At 54.4% G+C, this 20,025-nt stretch overlaps 1 protein-coding gene across 5 annotated transcripts in view; it reads right to left on the bottom strand.

Moving 5' to 3' along the window:
• Positions 1-20,025, bottom strand: part of CACNB4 (calcium voltage-gated channel auxiliary subunit beta 4) — a 223,097-nt gene that overhangs the window by 37,751 nt on the left and 165,321 nt on the right. For 4 of the 5 annotated variants that reach the window (XM_072757805.1, XM_026008029.2, XM_072757804.1 and 1 more), the window contains 4 exons: positions 11,144-11,263; positions 9,739-9,861; positions 2,964-3,094; positions 42-118 (listed from right to left, as the gene is read on the bottom strand). In XM_072757805.1, coding sequence (XP_072613906.1) covers positions 42-118; positions 2,964-3,094; positions 9,739-9,861; positions 11,144-11,263 — 451 coding nt within the window. Of the gene's footprint in view, positions 1-41; positions 119-2,963; positions 3,095-8,206; positions 8,291-9,738; positions 9,862-11,143; positions 11,264-20,025 lie in introns of those variants that run through there. The other variant, XM_026008030.2, reaches the window with a different exon arrangement.

Below are 20,025 nucleotides of genomic sequence, written 5' to 3' on the forward strand. Positions count from 1 at the left end.
GGAAAACATTCCATTAGAAGGAGATAAAGTAAAACCCTCACCTGTTGATGTGGGTGTTGCTCGAAATGTCCCTGATACCATTTCTCCAAGACTTGAAGAAGAATTTCCACTGGATTTCCTAGGATATAGGAAAGGAACTTAGGACTCATTCCCCAGATTCCTCGCAAATAGAACTTGAGAGTACAAAGCTTTCTTTGGCCTAAATCCTACTAAATAATTCAAAACACATCAAATCCTGCTTTGGAGAAGAACTTCAAGAATCTGTCCAAATGTTTTCTTTGACCTGTTTTGCAGGGAAGGTGGGGGACCTAACAGGGACCTGTATATACTTTGCAAAAAGTATCTCTCCTAGTTAATGCAGAAATCAGGCAGAAAAAATCACGGACAGAAACAGTCTTGTGAATTGAGGCTTAACTAACACCAGTCATCAACGCACCAGTGGGATGACAGCTCAAAACAAGCCATCAGAGCCAGAAGAGGCATTTCTTTTTAAAAGTGATTATATGGGAGGCAGAATTAGGAAAAGATGGTAAGGATTTGGTCACAAATATTATCTGTGACCACTCCTAGTGTGAGAGCCCGCAGGGGCCCTTGGGAGCCAACCCTTCCTACTTCTCCGGGGTTCCTTCCTCCCAGGCTCGATCTCACAACCCTGAGATCACGTCTGACCTAAAGACTCTAGGTCATAACACTCTAGTTTCTCATCCTGGCTTTGCCATTTGCTAGTTGCAGGACCTTGGCATATCACACTTCGTGTTTTTGAGCCTCAGTTTCCCTATCTATAGAATCAGTTACATCTCATGGGTTGGTATGAAGAAAAAATAAGATCATGTCTATGAGCTCTTCGTTTTACACTTTTAGTTCCAAAGTACAGAATAACATTGTTGTTTTCAAAGATTCTATTCATTTATTTTAGAGAGAAATAGAGAGAAAGCACGAGTAGGGGGCAGGGGCAGAGGGAGAGGGAGAGAGAGCACCGTAAGCAGGCTTCAACATAGGGCTTGATCTCACAACCCCGAGATCATCACCTGAACCGAAATCAAGAGTCGGGCACTTACTGACTGAGCCACCCAGGTGCCCCAGGACATAATCACATTATGAACTAATCATAACAAAATAACTACTTTGGAAATGATAATAATACATTTATTATTTCATTCAATGAACTTTTGTTGAGTACCCGTTGTTCTAGAAACTAGGAACACAATAGTAGGGGGAAAAGACAAAAATCCTTTCCTTACAGAGAGAGATTTTAGTAGGAGACACCACCATCAAACAGATGAACAGATAAATATATAGTATTTCTGAAAGTTCTAAGTGCAACGGAGAAAATGAAGTCAGGAGAGAGATAGGAAGCAAGGCAAGGGAAGTGGGTACAATTTTAAAGACGGTGACTGGAAAGGGGTCACTGAAAAGGTGATATTTAACAAAAATCTGAAGCAGATGAAGGAGTAAGCTGGTGGAAATATGAAGAAAAGGATTCCAGTAAGAAGAAACTAGCAAGTGCAAAGGTCCTGAGGTCAGAACATGCATTCCTGATGTGTTTAAGGAGCAGCAAGAGAGATAAACAGTCAAGAGTAGGAATGAGATAAATTAATAGTTAATAATATTATAGGCATGTGATATACTAAAAAAAGATTGATAATTAAAAGTGGGGAGGGATCCCTGGGTGGCGCAGCGGTTTGGCGCCTGCCTTTGGCCCGGGGCGCGATCCTGGAGACCCGGGATCGAATCCCACGTCGGGCTCCCGGCGCATGGAGCCTGCTTCTCCCTCCGCCTGTGTCTCTGCCTCTCTCTTTCTCTCTGTATGACTATCATAAATAAATAAAAATTAAAAAAAAAAAAATAATAAAAGTGGGGCAGGGGCACCTGAGTGGATCAGTCAGTTAAGCATCCCTTGTTCCCAGCTCAGGTCTTGATTTTAGGGTTGTGAGTTCAAGCCCTGTTTTTGGTTCCATGCTGGGCATGGAGCCTACTTGAAAAAAATTTAAAGATTAAAAATTAAAATAAAAAAATGGGGCTAACTGTGCTTTTGGGATGTCTCATCACTGTTTACGGAGCTCCCGGTAAGACGAAGGCAAAAGGGCCCCCAAAGAACGGAGGAGTTTCTGAAGCAGAAAAGGATCCGGCAGAAAAAGGAAGTTGAGGGAGGTGGGCGGGGGGACGGGGGGACTGGGGGACGGGCACCTGATGGGACGAGCGCTGGGTGTGAGGCTGTATGTTGGCAAATCGAATTTAAATCCAAAAATTTTTTTCTAAAAAGGAAGTTGAGAGTCAAAAAGGAAGAACTGAGCCTATGTTGGGTCTTTCAAAAAAAAAAAAATGATAACAGATATCAAATTCACACTTCGGGGTAGGTTCCCAATACGTGCAGGCTCAGTGTGACCCTGGTTTCTCCTTTCCAGGGCTTGCATGTCTCCCCGGGACCTACAAATACCTACACTCTGAGGTTTTTGTGGCTGTGTCATTAGTTCGCTAGAGGGTGGTTCATCCCACGTTAGATGGTGTCTTCATCCCGCTGCAAGAGATGGCAGGTGCCCTGGGTACAGAAGGGGGTTTGCAGGCCTGTGGGGCACCAGTGTACCCCACCCCCCACGCCGCCTGAGAGAGGGTCTCTGAGAGCTAGCCAGGGAGGCCCAGCGGGTCAGGCCCGGCCCCCACCTGCACGGTGAGCGCGTGGAGGACGGCTTAATCTGCAGGGAGGCCTTGCCGGGGCCACAGAGCAGTGTCCACTGCGGGTGCGCGTGGGTGCCAACTGGCACCCGCTTCAGCACACCGTGGGGTGCATGCTCCCGGAGCCCCTTTGTGTCACTTCCAAAAACACCTCGTACACAGAGAAGCCCCCCTGTACTCTGAGAGCGTGTATTTTTCACTGAATAAGCGAACTTGAAAACACCATCTTATTTCTCTACCCCCCCACCCCCCCCAAAAAAAATCCATTTATAGAAACAAAGGCACCTTACCCTCCGTGAAAACGTCCCCTTTTCTGTTCTTGCTGAATCCGTATGTTCTCCAGTCTGAGCGGACTTGGGATGAAGCCAATCTCGCACCCCTCTTTCACCAGCCTTCCTATCCACCAATCATTGTTATATTTCTGGAATGCAGACGTAGAACTGCTATCAGTAGTAATTCGCTTACCTTCACGTTGCATTCATTAGTTTCCGAGGAGAGGAACCGGACGCTGAGTCTGTTCTACCACACCCCGCGATAACCGCGCTCCTGTGGTGTCACACCCGGTTAGAGGTACCCCTGCATCCGCACGCTAAAGCTAAAGTCTGCAAACCGAAGGCCCCAGAGAGCAAATAATCCAGGCTTTGCAGGCCACGCGGTCTCTGTCGCCACTATTTAAACCCCTGTTGTCTCGCGTAAGCGGCCACAGACGGTGCGTACATCGTGTTTCAGCTCGCTTTCCTTTCTACAAGAGACCGCAGGCTAGACCCGGCCGCAGGCCACGGTTTGCCCATCCCTGGGCTGCAGGTGGGGCCCAACCTCTGGATTCCTTTGGTCCTTGTCAAGCAGCCCCAGCCTATGACGAAAGAGTAGATTCTACAGGGAAAACTAGGCGTCTGCCTAACTGGAAGCCTGGAGAGCAAGGCGGACAAATCCGGGATGAAATACGCTCAGCTGTCACTATCTGTCAAAAGTCCTCAGCTAAAGGTTCTGGGACACTGTCTTCTGTTCTCGTTGGAGAATTGTAGTCTTCCAGCTTTACTAGTTAAGATCCATCTCCCTGCCCGATGAACAGGAAGCCTACTCTTACAGAGTAGAGCTTATGTGTTGCTGCAAACGCGTGCAACGTTTGAAACGATCTCCAATGGCCTGAAGTCCAATAGCGACACCAGGATTTCCATCCACATGAAGTTCTGTGATACAAAAAATCAGAAAATAAAGCCACGCGAAGGCTTGAGTCAGCCTGGGCATAAGACTCGGTGAACACGACCCTATTCAGGGGGTGAGCGAAACTGTCTTTGCAATTACACATTTGCTGGAGCCTAGCTCCGAGGCTACGTTTATTTTTTTACTTTTAAAAAATATTTTATTTATTTATTCATGAAAGACAACGAGAGAGGCAGAGACACAGGCAGAGGGAGAAGCAGGCTCCATGCAGGGAGCCCAACGTGGGACTCGATCCCAGGTCTCCAGGATCATGTCCTGGGCTGAAGGCAGGCACTAAACCGCTGAGCCACCCAGGGATCCCCCGAGGCTGCGTTTAATGCAGGCCACCTGCCTCAAGGGACAGTGTCCGGTAGGTGATGGTTAGGAAGCAGGTGCCAGCCCTGTGGTTTTCGTCCTCCACAGGTGATTCCAATAACTTTGTCTTCATCTGTATCGGGCGAGGTAACACTCTTCCTCTTGGATCCAAAAAGTATCCGCGTTTCCCGGAATGAAAACCTCTATGTCATGGACTTTGCTTAGCTCAGACAAAGCAAGATTCATACGCACAGGACACGGACACACTGAGAGGGAGGGGCGGATGGTTTCCTGAAGTCGTTGCCGCATGAAACTCTGCGGAGCTTTGAGCAATCCTCAGCAACAGCCTCACACTCAAAAAAGCAGAACCAAAGTGGCTTCGGGATGTGGCCTTCATGAGGGACGCAGCCCCTACCTGGGGCGTGCAGGGCCTGCACTGTGAGACTGCACTTAAGAGATTTGATGTGACCTAATATAAAATCTTGAACAGCCAAAGTCTTGGTTTTTCCCGTCTTCCCATCTCGTATTTCAGGGTAACAGGCCCGAAATAATGGGCCCGTTTGTTCTGGAATTAACAAAAGGCAAGGGGACCCCCCACTTTAGAACCTTGGGTGGTGGCTCTGGAGTGTAAGTGTTCTTGCGGTGGGGACGGAGCAGACCACGGGGCAGTAAGTTCCTTCCTGAACGGTGAGCGGGCCCACGGGAACAGGACCGCGCTATGTGGCACCCGGGCACCCTTGAAGGGCCTCCGGGGACGGTGGACAGCAGCCTCCCAATCTGCTCTAGCTTCGTTCTAGGAAGCGGCTAATGCTCAGCGAGACTCTGGCTCATGGGCAACAAGGAAGGGTCTTTGAGCTTCCCGGCAGGAGGCCGCCTCCAACGGTCAAGAGCTTGCACACTCGGCAGTTGGCGTATGGGATCCGCGGAGCTGCGGCTTCTCTGTGCACGTAGGCCTCTCCCGACTGAGGAAGGTCACGGCGGAGCACGGGGGGTGGGGGCGCCTAGAGGACGGGGGACCCAAGGGCCTTCACCTGTGCTCCAGAAATGTGTTAGTTTACGCCGATGTGCTGGGGCGCAGGGCCCGGGTCTGGAAGGTCGCCTTGGCGCTGCTCCAGTCCTTCTTACTTCCATTTCCCGAACACGATTAGCCCTTTCTTACTGGATATTATCTGAAAACACGTGGTTCTGATCCACGCGGATCCGCAGTCCACCACCCTACGTCGGGCTGTCCGCCTGAACGGAAGGTCACTCACTGATCCAGGAACCTATAAATTGCAAAGCAACCAACCGGACCAACGGAGACTCCGGAGGGAGCGAAGGCGAGCAACGACCCGGCGAGGCTGGGATGTGACTGCGCATGTGTCCCGTGCGCGAGGCCTTCGCTCACCTTTCGAAGCTCTGCGTCTCCCTGGAAACAGCGGGTGCCGGCCATTGAGGAGTATGGTTTGGTCATTTTTGACGGACATGGTGGGACAATCAACCTGGCCATTCAGACGTGGGGCCACGTGTTTCAGACTCAGGGGCCTTGTCTACTCGGCAGACGTGGACACCCCCGCCTCACACACGTCTGAAGATGTGGAGGCTGTGGAGTGGACGCTTCTGGGTCCTGGGTCCTGGGTCCTGGGGCAGCAAGGCTGTGATGTGGCACGCCAGGAAGACCAGGGGCTCTGGTAGGGGCCCAGCGGGGCTGCTGGGCACCCAGTACCCACCAACGTCTCCATCCACAAGGGCCTCCGACCATCTATCTTCCCTAGATCCTATCCCTAGTGCGTGTCCTTAAGGGCCTGGTTTGGGGTACTTTCAGGGCTTCTGGGGGGCTGCACTGTCACACATGCCATGTCCACCGCAGCTGCCTGCTAGCGAGGCTCTGAGCAGGGCGTCTGTACCCGTCCTCTACGGGTCACGGCGAGTGAGGAGTCGCCCTCCCATCACAAATGCGCCCCCAGCCTGGGCCGGGATCCCACCCTTCTTGCCTACTCAAACCCTGCACCCCCTTGTCGAGCTTTCCTTCCCTGTCCGCCTCTCTGCCGCCGTCGGTTAATGTCAGGCCGGCACACGTGCTCCAGGAGCCCCCATCTCGGAAGGGAACCTCTGACTCCATCGTCTGCAGGCTAGACTGGCCCGCGTCCTCTCCCTTGAGAGCAGACTCTGCGCTTGCCAGAAGCACCTCCTGACAGGCCCTTCTCTCCTCAACCTCCTTCGTTCGGCTTCCAGACAACCGTCCCGATGACTCCCACACTGCTGACCCCTGGATGCCAGCCCAGCGTCCGTTCCCCACTCTTCACTCGCCACAGCTGGTGGCTTCCTTCTCGGGGACACTCTCCTCCCCTGCTGCCCATGCATCGCTCTGCCCTGGTTTTCCCAGCATATCTCAGGCTCCTCCTGCTCTGCTTCCTTGTCTGTGAGGTCATTCACGTGGACCACCTGCGCAGGATGCAATCCCTTCAGATTTGCCGTCAGGCTGCCTTCTCTCCTCCCTGTCCTCCCTGTCCTCCTGCTCCTCCCACTCCTCCCTCTCTAGGGGACTTGGATCATCATCACAGCTCTAAATGCCACACTTCAACTAATGACCTGAACTGACATCTTTGGCCCAACCTTTCCCCCAAGTTCCAGATTCACATGTCGAACTTCCACTTGACATGTCCTTTGAGATGTCCCCTCCCCAGTGGGCCCCTCTGTCCCCACCTCAGGCGTCTGCATCCCGGTTGCTCAGTTCACAAACCTCGACCTCCTTGACCACGCACGCATTCTCCCGCAGCCTTAGGCTCGTCCCCTGCTCTATCACCAGTTCTCCTCGCCGAATGCCGGCCACACACCTCCGGCCTCCAATCTGTCTACCTCTTTCCGTCTCGCTGCTGCCACGCGAGCTCAATGCCACGGTCTCTCACCGAGAATGGTGCTAACGGTCCCCCTGGCTCCATACTTACCCACCCTACCCAACCCCCCCAATCCATCGCGCATCGTCTCTACGATAATCAGAACAGCTTTTAAAAAAATAATAAATTCATCCCACTCCTTTGTTTTTAAAGTCTTCGGCGGCTTCTTAGCACAAATAGAATAAAATGTCTCATCATCACTGGAAGGTCCTCCTCGACCTGTGCCCTGCTCATGTCTACAGCTGTCTCCCGCTAGTAAGTCCCTGGCCCACTGCCTTGCAGCCACGCGGGGTCTCCTCCTGCCAAAGGGCCTTTGCACATGGTGCCTCCTCTCCCTAGAAGGCTCCTCTTGCTCTCCTTGAGGTTGGCTTCTCTTCAGCTGTCAGGTCACATCCTCCAAAAGGCCTTCTCTGATCACCCCCGTATTTAACAGGATATGTGACGTTCTCATCCCTCTACTTCAAATTTTTGAGCATCTGCTTCATTCCTCCCCCCCCCCCCCCAAAGCATTCACGGTTTGGAATCATTTATTTATGATCTGTCTCCCCACTGGATTGACGTCCACGAGGGACTGGAATCTGTCTGCTTTGCTGACAACACCTGCCAGGGCCAGGCACGGGCTAAAAGCTCAAGAACAAGACCTTGAATGAGAACCAGAGCAAAGGAACAGTGTAGACAGAGACCCAGCCAGCTCACACGGCCACGGCGCAGACACCCAGAGGTCAGACCTGCTTGCTACCAAAGCGTTAGAACTCTACGTCTCGGTGTCACTAGCGCCATCGTAGAATGCAGAGCTTCAGAGACGATTTTCAGAGCAGTCATACATTCACTGCATGCAGCTCATTTAGGACCGGTGGGCGGGGTGGCAGGTGCAGGTGTCCCAGCGACGTGGAGTGATCGCCATATGTCGATCACATGCCTCAGGTGTCCCTTTACTGTCCCCCTCTTTTTTTCCTAAAACCGGTTTCCGTCGCCTCCATCCTCGCAGAACCACCGGCAAGTAGGGACGCCATCTGCCCTCCGCCGTCCGCCGTCCGCCCCCGGCCCGGGCAAGAACGAGGCGGGAGGACTGCGCCCCTCCTCGGCCTCATTCTTCAGCCCGCCTCCCAGACGCTGTCCCTCCCCTCTCCGGCCGGCACCTCACGCAATCAGCGGTGGTTTCTCCCTCCAACGTGTCTCCCTGGGCTCAACGTCTCCACGTGGCTAACAGGCTGAAATCCTTCCTACCTTAAAAAAATAAATACGCAAATAAAAATTAAAAGACACTCCCTTGATTCTATAACTGACCTTTTTTTTTTTCTGGCTACAATGCACTCTCCTTTCAACTCAAAGCTTTTAGGAAGAGCAAACCGCCCTTCCTGTCCTCTGGCCCCCAGATTATGCGGGTAAAGGCCCATCGGGGCTTCACGAGGCTCTCACGCCCCGGACACGCGGCTCCTAAAGCCTAAGTCCTGCGCACACGCTCCCTGCAACAAGGCGTCCCTCTACCTTCCTTATTCTGCCCCCGTGCCCCCTCCGTCCGAGCACACCCTCCCTTCTTTATTTGGAAAACCCACAAGGCCCTCTGCCCTCCGAGGGAGCTCCACTGCTAGCCTTTCTTCATCGTCCTATTTCACTGCCTCCGCCCTTGCTGCCCGTGTGCAATCTCCTGGCCCTGTCTGGGCGCCCTTCGCTGCCCTCCTGCCTCGGCAGCCCCCCTGGGCCCCTGCTATGCTAATACAAGGCCGGCTGCACCTGCCCACGCTTAAAACCCCTCCCCAGCCTGCTGCCGGCTGATGAGGCCCAGGCTCATTCGCAGGCCGACCTACGTGCTCTGGCCCCTCCCCTGTGCGGCTCCCTCCCCCTCGCACTGCCCTCCAGCCTGGCCTGGCGCCGCTCCCACGGCCCCCCAGCCTGAACCCCCCCAGGCCCGGCCCTTCCCAGAGCTCCCGTGCCCCTGATCCTCCTCCCCCAGGCCAGGTGGTCCCCCAATACCCGTGCCTTTTTACTATGATGGAATTTATCACCCTGAGCAGACACCAGGCACCTGCCAGACTCTTCCACCCGAGACCCGTGGGAACCATGTGCCGTCATCTCTGATCTCGCAGCGCCCGGCACCACGTCCGAGATGAAGTAGGATTTCTAAATGAACGTTTTTGAGGCCATGATCCCATCTCTCAGGCTGCAAGGCCTCAAGTCCTCCCCATGCTGCTCACTCCCTTAAGCTTCCTGGTTCCCGAAGTCCTCTGCCCTCTTCTTGACTTTAATACTTCGATTGTTATGCTCCCGTGTTGGTTCCAAGGTCAAGGTCCACAGGTTATGGCACAGACGTCTATAGCTACAATATCCCCTGTGAACGGTCCCTCAGGCGTAGGTGCCGGGCCACCAAATTCCAGTTTCCCTAAGTTGGGTCCCTAGGTCTGTGCGGGCACACAGGGGCTTGAAAGGTGATCAGGGGACCACGGATCTGTCCTAACCCCCTCCTATGACGACGGTGATCCAATGTGACCATGCAAGCGACGCTCTTGGTCCCCTAAACCTCACTGACAACGAATGGATCTGGAAAGCCCCGAAATTAAGTGAGGTGACCCAGCGGCAGCTGCCCCGGGCTCCGCTCTGCTGAGTTTGGCTCAGAGCCGGCTCCGGCCCTCACCTCCCGGAGCTCGGGGGACGCACAGAGTCCTACGTTTACCTCTTTAATGTGGAGAAAGTCCTTGGCATCAAAGGAAATGGCTGTGCTCGGGACGGGCACATCCTCATCCAACGCGCCACAGTAGCTCACGTTCGTCTTCACAGCGAATGCCACAGGCTTGGACTGGGGACAGAAGCAGGGCATGAGGACGGGGCAGGAAGGGGAGCCACTCCACGTCCCTGGCAGCCTGGACAAATCCCCTGCGAGGACTCGAAAAGGGATTCCTCGCCATCAGCCCGACCGCCTTCCCCGTCCTGAGCTACCCGCCAGACGCCCCCCACCGAGGACCTGCCCTAATGTCCTGGGGGGCGATGGGAGGACGGGGGAGCTCTCTTCTTGGCCCTCCACTCCTAAAACTGATTTTCGTCACTTTAAAGGGTGATAGATGCCCCTTGGGACACAGGAAATGTGGGCGAGGCCTTAAATTAAAAGGAGGTGGGAGTAAAATCAATTTTTTAAAAATTTTTTTGAAGTAGCCTCAGGTCTGAAAACCCCTGTGGAATCCCCCTTAGTGGAGTGATCGCCTTGTCCTGCCTGGAAAGAGGAAGGCCAGTCAGGGGTAGACAGAAGGCCCAGCGTCCCCTCTGAGCCAGCGGGAGCTGGTTCTGACGTCTCCTAGGCCAAGTCGCCCCCACAGACGCTCCCAGCGGATGCAGCCCCTCGGCTGAGGGCCTGCAAAAGCCACTAGACGGCCCGCGAGGAAGTGGACCCGAGCCGTGGCCACGAGGGAGGGCGCAGGTTCCTGGGTTCCTGGGCCCCTGCCCGGCCAGCCCCGCACCCCTCCAGCCAAGCCAGTGGACAGACGGGCCCCGGCAGACGCCTCGGATGGCGTCGCCCTCCTCCCATGGCTCTCAGAGAGCGTTTACTGTAAAAACAGAAGAAAGTAAGGGATTCGTATTATTTGAGCCTCCGTTTTTCCTCCAGAGGTCAGGCTGCATCAGTGCACCCTGGACGCGTGTCACTGGGGGCAAGGGAGACTGGCGGGCCACAGCCTCAGTCTCATTTTGCATAAAATCTGATGCAAAATGACATCAGACAGAGGGAGTCCAGGCTGAAAAAAAAAAAAAAAAAGAACAGCTTGGAAGGCACAGAACGGGGATCCTGGGTGACTCCTCTCAGATCCAGAGTGGCAGCTTGCCCTGTTGCCTCCCGCAGGCACAGAGACACAGGAGCCGTGCCCTCTGCACAGGCGAGGCCTCGGGGCCATGGCTGCCCGCGGACAAGCTCTGCACCCACGGGGGGGGTGGGGTTTGCAGCAGGCAGCGGCGCCGGGGGACACAGGTGCGGGGCCCAGGCCTCAGTGGGGGCCCAGCCGCTCAGCCCGAGCCTGGCCAGCAGGTGTAGGCGGGGCCGGGGCGGCACCTGCGGGCGCTGCACTGTGGAGCTAGCGAGGCTGGACAATCACCTTGGCTCTCTCCAGCTGGATGGCGGCCTGCTGCTCCCTCTCCTGCCGAATCGCCTCCCGGTCCTCTTCCAGAGACACATCGGAGTCGGACGGCCTGCTGGTGTAGGAATCCGCTGAGCCCTGCAAGGGAACACCCAGAGCCATTTACACTGAGGGCCGTGGCCTCCCCGTCGCGCGGCTCGCCCCTGCCGTCGGGCTCCAGGCACACGCTCACCGCAGCCGCGGGCGCATGGTCATGCCAATGCCCCAGGCCTCCAGGGACCCAGGAGGTGGCAGGGCCGCCGGTCAAGGGCCAGGAGCTGAGCGGCAGTGAACACGGCGCCGACCACGCGCCCAGGTCTTGAGGTTCTGGGCCCCCCCGTGCGTCCAGCCGTAGTCCTGGTCTCTCACTCACATACGCGGGAGGCAACAAGGCCCTCAGCCCACGAGACGCATCCAGTTGTGCCCACAGCTTGGGCTACAGAGGACGGCTCTACCTGAGATGTCCATGCGGCAACGCGGAGCCCTGTGGCCGTCATCGCGTCCCTGAGCCGCTGTTCACACCATCAAACCCACTGTGACAACCTCAGGCCCCGGGGGCCTCGGAAGGCGGCATGTCCGACTCGCAGTCTCGGCTCGGGCCATTTTCTCAGGGTTGTGAGCTCCGTGCCGGGCATGGAGCTGCTTAGAGTGTCCCCCCCTCATCCCTCCCAGCCCCCCAACACAGCAAGCTCCAGTCACCATCCCACGGGAGTCACACCCGGTCCCCGCGGCCACCACGCGTGAGCCTTCGGGATGAACACAAGGCTGTCCTCGATGGCAGCACACAGCCAGAGACGCTACCTGAACCACCCCGGGATCCAGCCTCATTGACGTGGCCAAGGTGCCGGGGCCGCCCAGTGTCACTCACTGCTCACAGCACAAGAGGACATGAAAACTACAACAGCTACTTAAAAAGTAAAAAAAAAAAAAATCCTGTAGGTTTGCCTCCCAGTTGCTAAGGAAACATCGCCCTTGCCGTCCTTATGCTGCCTTATAGGTTGGTGTCTGCACAGATGACGACACTTGCACGGCACAGCTCTCGACAGACCTGCTGTACTCGGCGGGTTCCAGAAACGCGCACAGATTCTGGAAAGCAGAGATGTCCACGTAGCTGAGAATTTGCTACCTGCTGCAAACACCGAAGTGCCCTAGGCATGGTGGCTGCCGAAACGGATCCTTTCAAGCTTCTCCTAAGCTCGGAAATGTCGGGCTTAGCGCAGATTTTCCCGGCGCCCGAGGACAGCGACCCCTGCTTAGAGGTCTCATCAGAATGCCCGACAGAGGCTGGTTCTGGATCCTGCCTCTGCAACTCACTCTGGAAAACCGCGCGGGCTGCCCTGGCCACTCCAGGCTCCACCGCTCCCTGCGCACAAGAGGACGCCGCTTACTTGGAAGACGTGAACGGAGTAAGACGTGATGAGCAGCTAACCTCCCTGCACCGCGGGGCCAGCACACAGCTCGCTGCCTTGCACGCCTCGCCCCTGAAGCCCTGGAACAATGCGGAAGCCACGGGCCGACTGGGCAGAGCCCTCCACCGAGCTGCTCTCATGCTCCAACACCTCCTCCAGGATGCGGCACGTGGCAAGCGCAGACTAAACGGCCCTTATCTTCCCCGTCTCCTAGTCCTGACACACCTACGCTGGGTTAAAAAAATCAACAGATGCTAATCATTTTTTCAACTCATTTATAATATACGTGTACAATAGCCCATCTTGGAAAGTCTCCATTTTTCTTGACGTATTTGTTGCCAAAAAACCCCAATGCTTCCCCCCAATGCTTTACTGTGATGTAATTGGCGTAGGACATCGTGTAAGTTCCAGGTGTATGATTTGCTGAGAGGATGCATTTATAAGTTGCAAAATGATCACACCTGTGGTAACTGCAATGTGCCCAGACCCATGCCCTTGATGCGGTGCTTTTGGGGCATATGGGGGGCTCAGGGGGTGAGCATCTGCCTTCGGCTCAGGGCGTGACCCCAGGGTCCCGGGATCAAGTCCCGCGTCGGGCTCCCTGCATGGAGCCTCCTTCTCCCTCTGCCTGTGTCTCTGCTTCTCTCTGTGTCTCTCATGAATAAATAAAATAATTCAAAAAAAAAAAAAGAAAAAGAAAAGAAAGTGCCCTTTATAGGGTAAATGGATTTGTCAAGCAAATCATAACCAAATTCCTCTGTGCAGAAGTGCTCGGGGAAAATCTGGATGTACAAGATGGATCAGAACAGGGCGACCGACTATTCTGGAGACCCCTCATTGCTGGAAAAAAAAAAAGCTACCTTGATGCCCTTTAAATGGGTTCTCTTGGAACACATCTTTTGTCCAAATTTAGGCATACCTGCAAAAAATCCAGAGTAAGAGAGAAAGAAAACAATGTTTCTAAAATGCTACATATGAGAACCGGTCGGAGCTAGCTGGAGGTGCTGCCCCGCTGACAGGTGGCGCGTGCCATCCATCATTTTAAGCTCCTGGACTGGCTGCGTGACGATGCCTGGACCGCCACGGGATTGTGCTGCAGGGAGTCAGGAAGGAGGCACCTGCCGCGTGCTGAGACCGTGTGCTGGGGAGGCCGGTGGCCACAGCCCAGAAGCGGGCAGGCTGCCTGCTGGAGCCACGAGTGGGCAACCGCGACAGGCCGCCGGGGACACGGGGCACGGCTCACCCCCAAACCACCGTGACGACTCTTCATCCCGGCGTCCCCTCACCTCCGAGCACGCAGGAGGCGACTCAAAGGGCTCCTGCAAATGAACTCAATTTTGAAATGGGAACAAGACTGTGAAAATTTCAAAATTACGTAATGAGCTCTACTATTGCCAAATGTGTGAAAGCAGAAGCTTCTGTTTACTTCCCTGTTTCTAAGAATATTGGTAGAGGGAAAGCTAAAGCACCAGGATATTCGATATTCGTTTTCATAATCACGGCGTTACATCATTTCCACATTTACTCTGGTTTTTCTCCTCCCTCTCCTCCCCCTCCTCCCTCTTCATCTCATCCTTCTCCCCCTCCTCCTCCTCCTTCTCCTCCTCCCCCTCTTCCTCCCCCCTCTTCCCCCTCCTCCTTCTCCCTCTCCTCCTTTTCCCCTTCCTCCTCTTCCTCCTTCTTCTCCTCCCCCTCCTCCTCCCCCTCCTCCTCCTCCCCCTCCTCCTTCTTCTCCTCCCCCTCCTCCTGCTCCCCCCGTCCTCTTCCCCCTCCTCCTCTTCTTCCCCCTCTTCCTCCTCCTCCTCCTCCTTCCCCTCTCCTCCAAGTCCTTCTCCCCCTCCTCTTTCCTCTCCTCCTCCTCCTCCCCGTCCTTTTCCCCTTCCTCCTCCCCCTCCCCCCTCCTTGTCCTCCCCCTCCTCCCTCTCCTCCTCCCCCCTGTCCCCCTCCCCCTCCTCCCTCTCCTCCTCCCCCCTCCCATCCCCTCCCCCTCCTCCTCCTTCTCTTCTCCCCCTCCTCCTCCTCCACCTCCCCCTCCTCCGCCTCCTCCCTCTCCTCCCCCCTGTCCCCCTTCCCCTCCTCCCCCTCCCCATCCTCCCCCTCCCTCTTCTCCTCCTCCTCCCTCTTCTTCTCATCCTTCTCCCCCTCCTCCTCTTTCTCCTCCCCCTCCTCTTCCTCCCCATCCTTTTCCCCTTCCTCCTCCTCTTCCCCTCCTCTCCCTCCTCCCCCTCCTCCTCCTCCCTGTCTCCCTCCTCCTCCTCCCTCTCCTCCTCCCCCCTCCCATCCTCCTCCCCCTCCTCCCCTTCCTCCCTCTCCCCATCCTCCTCCTCCCTCTTCTCCTCCCCCCCTCCTCCTCCTTCTTTTTTCAATGCCATCTACCTTTCTTTGAATAGGGAAGTCACCGCTGCTGTGCCTCAGGGTCCTAGGGAAAACAGAGGTCCACCATCAAGAGCCCAAATTTGGCCCGTGGACGAGTTCCGCTGGCTTGGCACAACAGTGGTTTCTTATTTTTATTTATTTGTTTGGTTTTGTTTCAACTGCGTGAAAGAGGGGCCAGACGTAGCCCAGGAGAAATATGGAGAAGAAAACAGGAAGCCCCTGAGTTATGTACCAAGGCTCAGAGAAAAGAACCGCAAGAGCCACAGAGCGGCAAGAGGAGACGACAGCCGGGGCCAGACCAGAGGAAGGCTCTGGAAGGGGAGGGGCTGCCGTGGGCTTGGTAAAACCAAGGGCTGCGGCGGGAGCTGGTTACACATTCCTGATCAGGTGCAGGGAACTGGCAAGACAGCGACACTGAGGATGCCACGAGGGCATAGGTGCACACGTAAAGGTCACCAGCTCGGGCAAAGCTGGAAGATGCGGCCCCGTTAGCTTTCCGTTTTCCAGAATTCCACTTCATAAAAATTGGCAAAGCGTGGGCTAGCCAGCCTACCGGGTGAGCCGAGCCTGCACGAAAGGCACAGAGAAGCCAGCCCGAGGGTTCCCATGCAGACCCGGGACAAACCAGAGCTTGGGGCACCAACGAGCCAACAACCTCAGGAGCGAACAGAAGCAGGTCTCTCCTTCAAGATGCTGCTGTAGGTGGACACGTGCACATGCGCACGCGCGTGGACATGCATGGACATCATTTAGAGGCCATAACATAACACATAGTAGCGAACGCCCAAGAAACGGGCTCCCGGGTGGCTGCGTCCAGGTGTCGGCTCAGGTCACAGCCTGGGGTCCTGAGCGCCCACCCTGCACCCGGCTCTGTGCTCACCAGGGAGTCTGTTTGAGGGTCCTCTCCCCTCCCCACCGCCCCCCCGTTGCCCTTCTCCCCTGCTCATTCTCTCTCTAAAATAAATCTTGAAAAAAAATGAAATGCCTATCTTTCCATTAACATAAGGCTCAGACTCTTTCTCTGCCTTTTTTTCAATATTGAAAACAGATTCATGCCTTTTCACGAATCTCGAGCACCAAATACAAAACACTGAAACACTGGAGCATCAGTTTACTGTTGTTGTGGAGGAAGGAAAGTGGCCTCAAGTCAAATAACGGAAGGGCCCCTCATTCCCAGAGAGGGGGCCCGGCGCTGGGGAGGAGGGACCCACGGGCTGCACTTGACGCCCTTGCCGGGTCCTACCAGCCGCACATCTTGGGCAATGGATTCAACATTCTGAGTGTCCACGTCCTCCCCCGCAGACGAGGATGATGATGCACACCCTGGCGCGTCTCCCGTGCTTGGGTGGAGAGGGAAAGCCCCTCCTTCTGCCACCATTAGGGAGATTCATGAAATGCCAGCAACTAATCTTCGACTCACTCAAGCTCTGCACCTTGTCGGCAGTACAGCTTTGGCTGCCCCGGGGTTTCAGGATGTACAGCTTGTTCTTTTATTCATTTATTATTAAAAGAAAAAAACAGTGTTACTGAGGCATGATTTATATTCACACATTTAAAATGTACGATTCAATGATTTTAAGATTTTATTGATTTATTCATGAGACACACAGAGAGAGGCAGAGACACAGGCAGAGGGAGAAGCAGGCTCCCTGCGGGGAGCCCGATGCGGGACTCGATCCCAGGACCCCAGGATCACACCCTGGGCCGAAGGCAGATGCTCAACCGCTGAGCCACCCAGGTGTTCCCTAATTCAATGATTTTAAATAAGCTTCCAGAACACGGTCTATACCACAATCCAATACTAGAGCCTTTCCACCACCTTCAAAGAGTCCTGAGCCACCCGCAGCCCCTCCCGGACTCCCCCACCCCCCGTGAGACCCAGGCACCCGCCCACTCGCGGATCTTGTCCTTTCCACACTGGAATACATTTTCCCTTCTTATGAAGGATTTTAGTATTTGTATCTCATTATTCTACTCTACTGTTTGTGTTTTATTACTGTGTTTTGCGCGTATTTTAGGGTCATGTCACGGAAGAGTAAGGGGGAGGGAGACTTGACGAGCGTGTGACGCTAAAATGCGTTCACGGCCACTGCCAGAGCTTCCCGGCATCAGGCCAGACGGGGCGGCCCAGCGGCTGGCTCAGCCGGGTGGTCACCTATTGCCGCGTGAGGGCCCTGCAGCTGCTCTGGAACGAGGGAACACAGCTCACCTGCTGAGATCTTTCCCCGCAGAACGGCAGTGAAACCCTTCTGGGTCATTCTGTTGAACTAACAAGACGCCAGAGCGCGAGATGGCGCATGAGCGCACCCGAGGGCCTGGAGCACCCGAGGGCCCGGAGCACCCCCAGCTCGGCGCCGCCCGCCCCGGGGGACGGAGCCCTCCAAGCGACAAGGGCCACGAGGAACTGCCTTTCTCGTTTGACTTTTAAATGTTTAAAATTTCATTTTCCTTTATTTTCTATGATAAATAAAATAATTCATTTTATTATTAGGGGAAATGATACTCTAAATAATAATAATAATGTGGAGTCAGACAACCACACACACACACCGCCCCCCCGAGGGGCCACCGCAGCGAGCCACGCCGGAGCCGACCTTCCAAGCGTCAGTTTCGCTGCCGGATCAGACAAGTGAATGTCCAACTTGGTGAAAACGCGGAGTTTAAGTAGCTGCACTAACCTGGACTAAGTGATGATCAAGCGCCCGGAGAAACGTATCGCTCCCAACAGATTGAGGCTCGGTCTCCCCACCGAGCTTGCCATGACTTAGGCCACGCACCTTTCCGCACTGCCTTTCTTGGTTATTTCCCCAGATTTCCCCGGCAGATGGGGAAATAGCAACCACCCACAAGGTTGCCCTAAGCAAAAAGGCCCCTCAGCATCCTTAATACCTACGATCCGGCCCCGCCTTCCTACAGGTAACTTCTTCTCCTTCACCCTCTTCTCCAGACATACCTGGAGCTCTTTGCTCGGCCACCTGGCCTGACAGGGAGCTGCTGTCTCCGAGGACACGGGTGCCCAGCGCCAGCTCAGCTTTCTTCAGAGAAAGACATTCCTGCTCCCCTCAACATTTTTTTTTTTTTTTTTGGCTCCATGATTTTAAGTTCCAGGATGGTTGGTTAGCTGACCAGGGTTCGTGCTTACTGGGTGCAGTGTGTAAGGTCAGCAACCCTCCCCCCCCACAATAGGAGTCGGTCTTTGGGTTCTTTTTAAGAATTGTGGTTTTCATCACCTTAATCCAGACCATGGGCTAGTGTGTGCATTCCTGGCACTGTGGCTGAGCAAGGAACTTTTGAAACCGAACCTTAGAGACGACGTTTAACTTTGCCTTAAGGTGCCTTGCGCCGTTTCTTGTAATTAGGAGGCTGGGCGCTGGACAGAAGACCTGGAGGTCAACCCCAGCCATTAATCTAGGCTTCACCTGGGGGCTTAGAATAGCAGCCAAGGGCAGCAGAGCAGTGTGCTCAGAAAAGGCCATAAAGGGAAGAGAATAAATGCTTCCTCAACCCCTACTTTTTTATGGAACTAAAGGGACCCCTTGCCTTTTTATCCCCTTTGCTCCTCTTCCAGCCTCTGTTCTTGCTGGGGCCTGCACCCCGTCTCACTCTACACCTGCCTTGCGATGCAAGCAGCACTGCCTCCTCATAAGGGACGAACAGGTATTGCTATCTTAGGAGTCTTCCGGGGCAACAGATAACGTTGAAGGAGCGACCAGGCGGGATCATCATAAATGTTCTTCAAGACCACTGACTCCAAAAACCTTGATGCCAAGACTCCGGCTCCAGGGAATGAATGACTTACGAAGGACACCTGGCCCCGTCCTTGCTCTGGCCAGCTCCTGGACGCCTCAGAGGACATGTGCGCCAAGGCCTCAACTGCCCATCAAAACCCAGACTTCAAGCAAAGAGGAGACTCATGCTCCATTCCTTTCCGAGTCTCCCGGAGGCTCTGTCTGCATTTCTCTCTCTACATGTACCTTCAACAAACTCTGCCTTCACTTCCTCCCAGCTCATGTTGTTTTTCCATCCTACACAAAGCCAGGGACCCTTCTGGCTGGTCCTGTGGGACCCCCCCTCTTTGGGTCCTCAGACCTGGCCTGCCCGGTACCAATGTGAGTGGTCCACATACAGGTTTTAGATTATCCCATCAACCCCGTGAAGTAGGTTATGATTATCTCCATTTTACAGATGAGGCATCTGAGCTCAAGACAGGCAGCAAGAACTTTCCTCCAGCCACGATCACAGGGCATGACGTGGAGCACAGTGGGCAGGAGTGTGGGAAGAACCTTTTTTAAAAATTTCCTCTACAGGGATCCCTGGGTGGCGCAGCGGTTTGGCGCCTGCCTTCCCAGGACGCGGTCCTGGAGACCCGGGATCGAATCCCACGTCGGGCTCCCAGTGCATGGAGCCTGCTTCTCCCTCTGCCTGTCTCTCTGCCTCTCTCTCTCTCTGTGTGACTATCATAAATAAATAAACATTTAAAAAAAGAAAAATTTCCTCTACAAAAAAAAAAAAAATTTCCTGTACAGGGGACGCGGGGGGGGGGGGGGGGGGCGGGGCGGGGCTTAGCAGTTGGCTGGCTGCCTTTGGCCCAGGTCGTGACCTCAAGGTCCCGGGATCGAGCCCCACGTCCGGGTCCCTACAGGGAGCCTGCTTCTCCCTCTGCCTGTCTCTCTGTCTCTCTGTGTGTCTCTCATGAATAAATAAATAAAATCTTTAAAAAAAAATGTCCTCTACAAAATCAGATGCAAAAATTTAAGTCAAACATTTTAGTTGCTTAAATAAAACAACATTCTACAATATTTTACCACCGATCACATGCTAAAATTTCACTAATTTGGAACGATGGATGCAAGTAAAGAAATGGCTGAGATCATGGAAAGTGAACCGCAGGCCGCTTTCCAAAAGGCACGTTTGCTAACTCCGCACAATATGTGTAGATTATCAAAGTTTTGGTCCGTGGATTTCTTTGAGCTTCTGCTTTAATGACAGGGTTTCCGTGCAGCATTTTAGTTCTTGATAGGAAATTTTAAGGTACCTTTGAGTACCTAGAAGTACCTATTTAAACAATAGCTCCTC

This window comes from Vulpes vulpes, chromosome 5 (genome assembly GCF_048418805.1).
Source record: "Vulpes vulpes isolate BD-2025 chromosome 5, VulVul3, whole genome shotgun sequence".
In the NCBI taxonomy this organism is placed as follows: Eukaryota; Metazoa; Chordata; class Mammalia; order Carnivora; family Canidae; genus Vulpes; species Vulpes vulpes.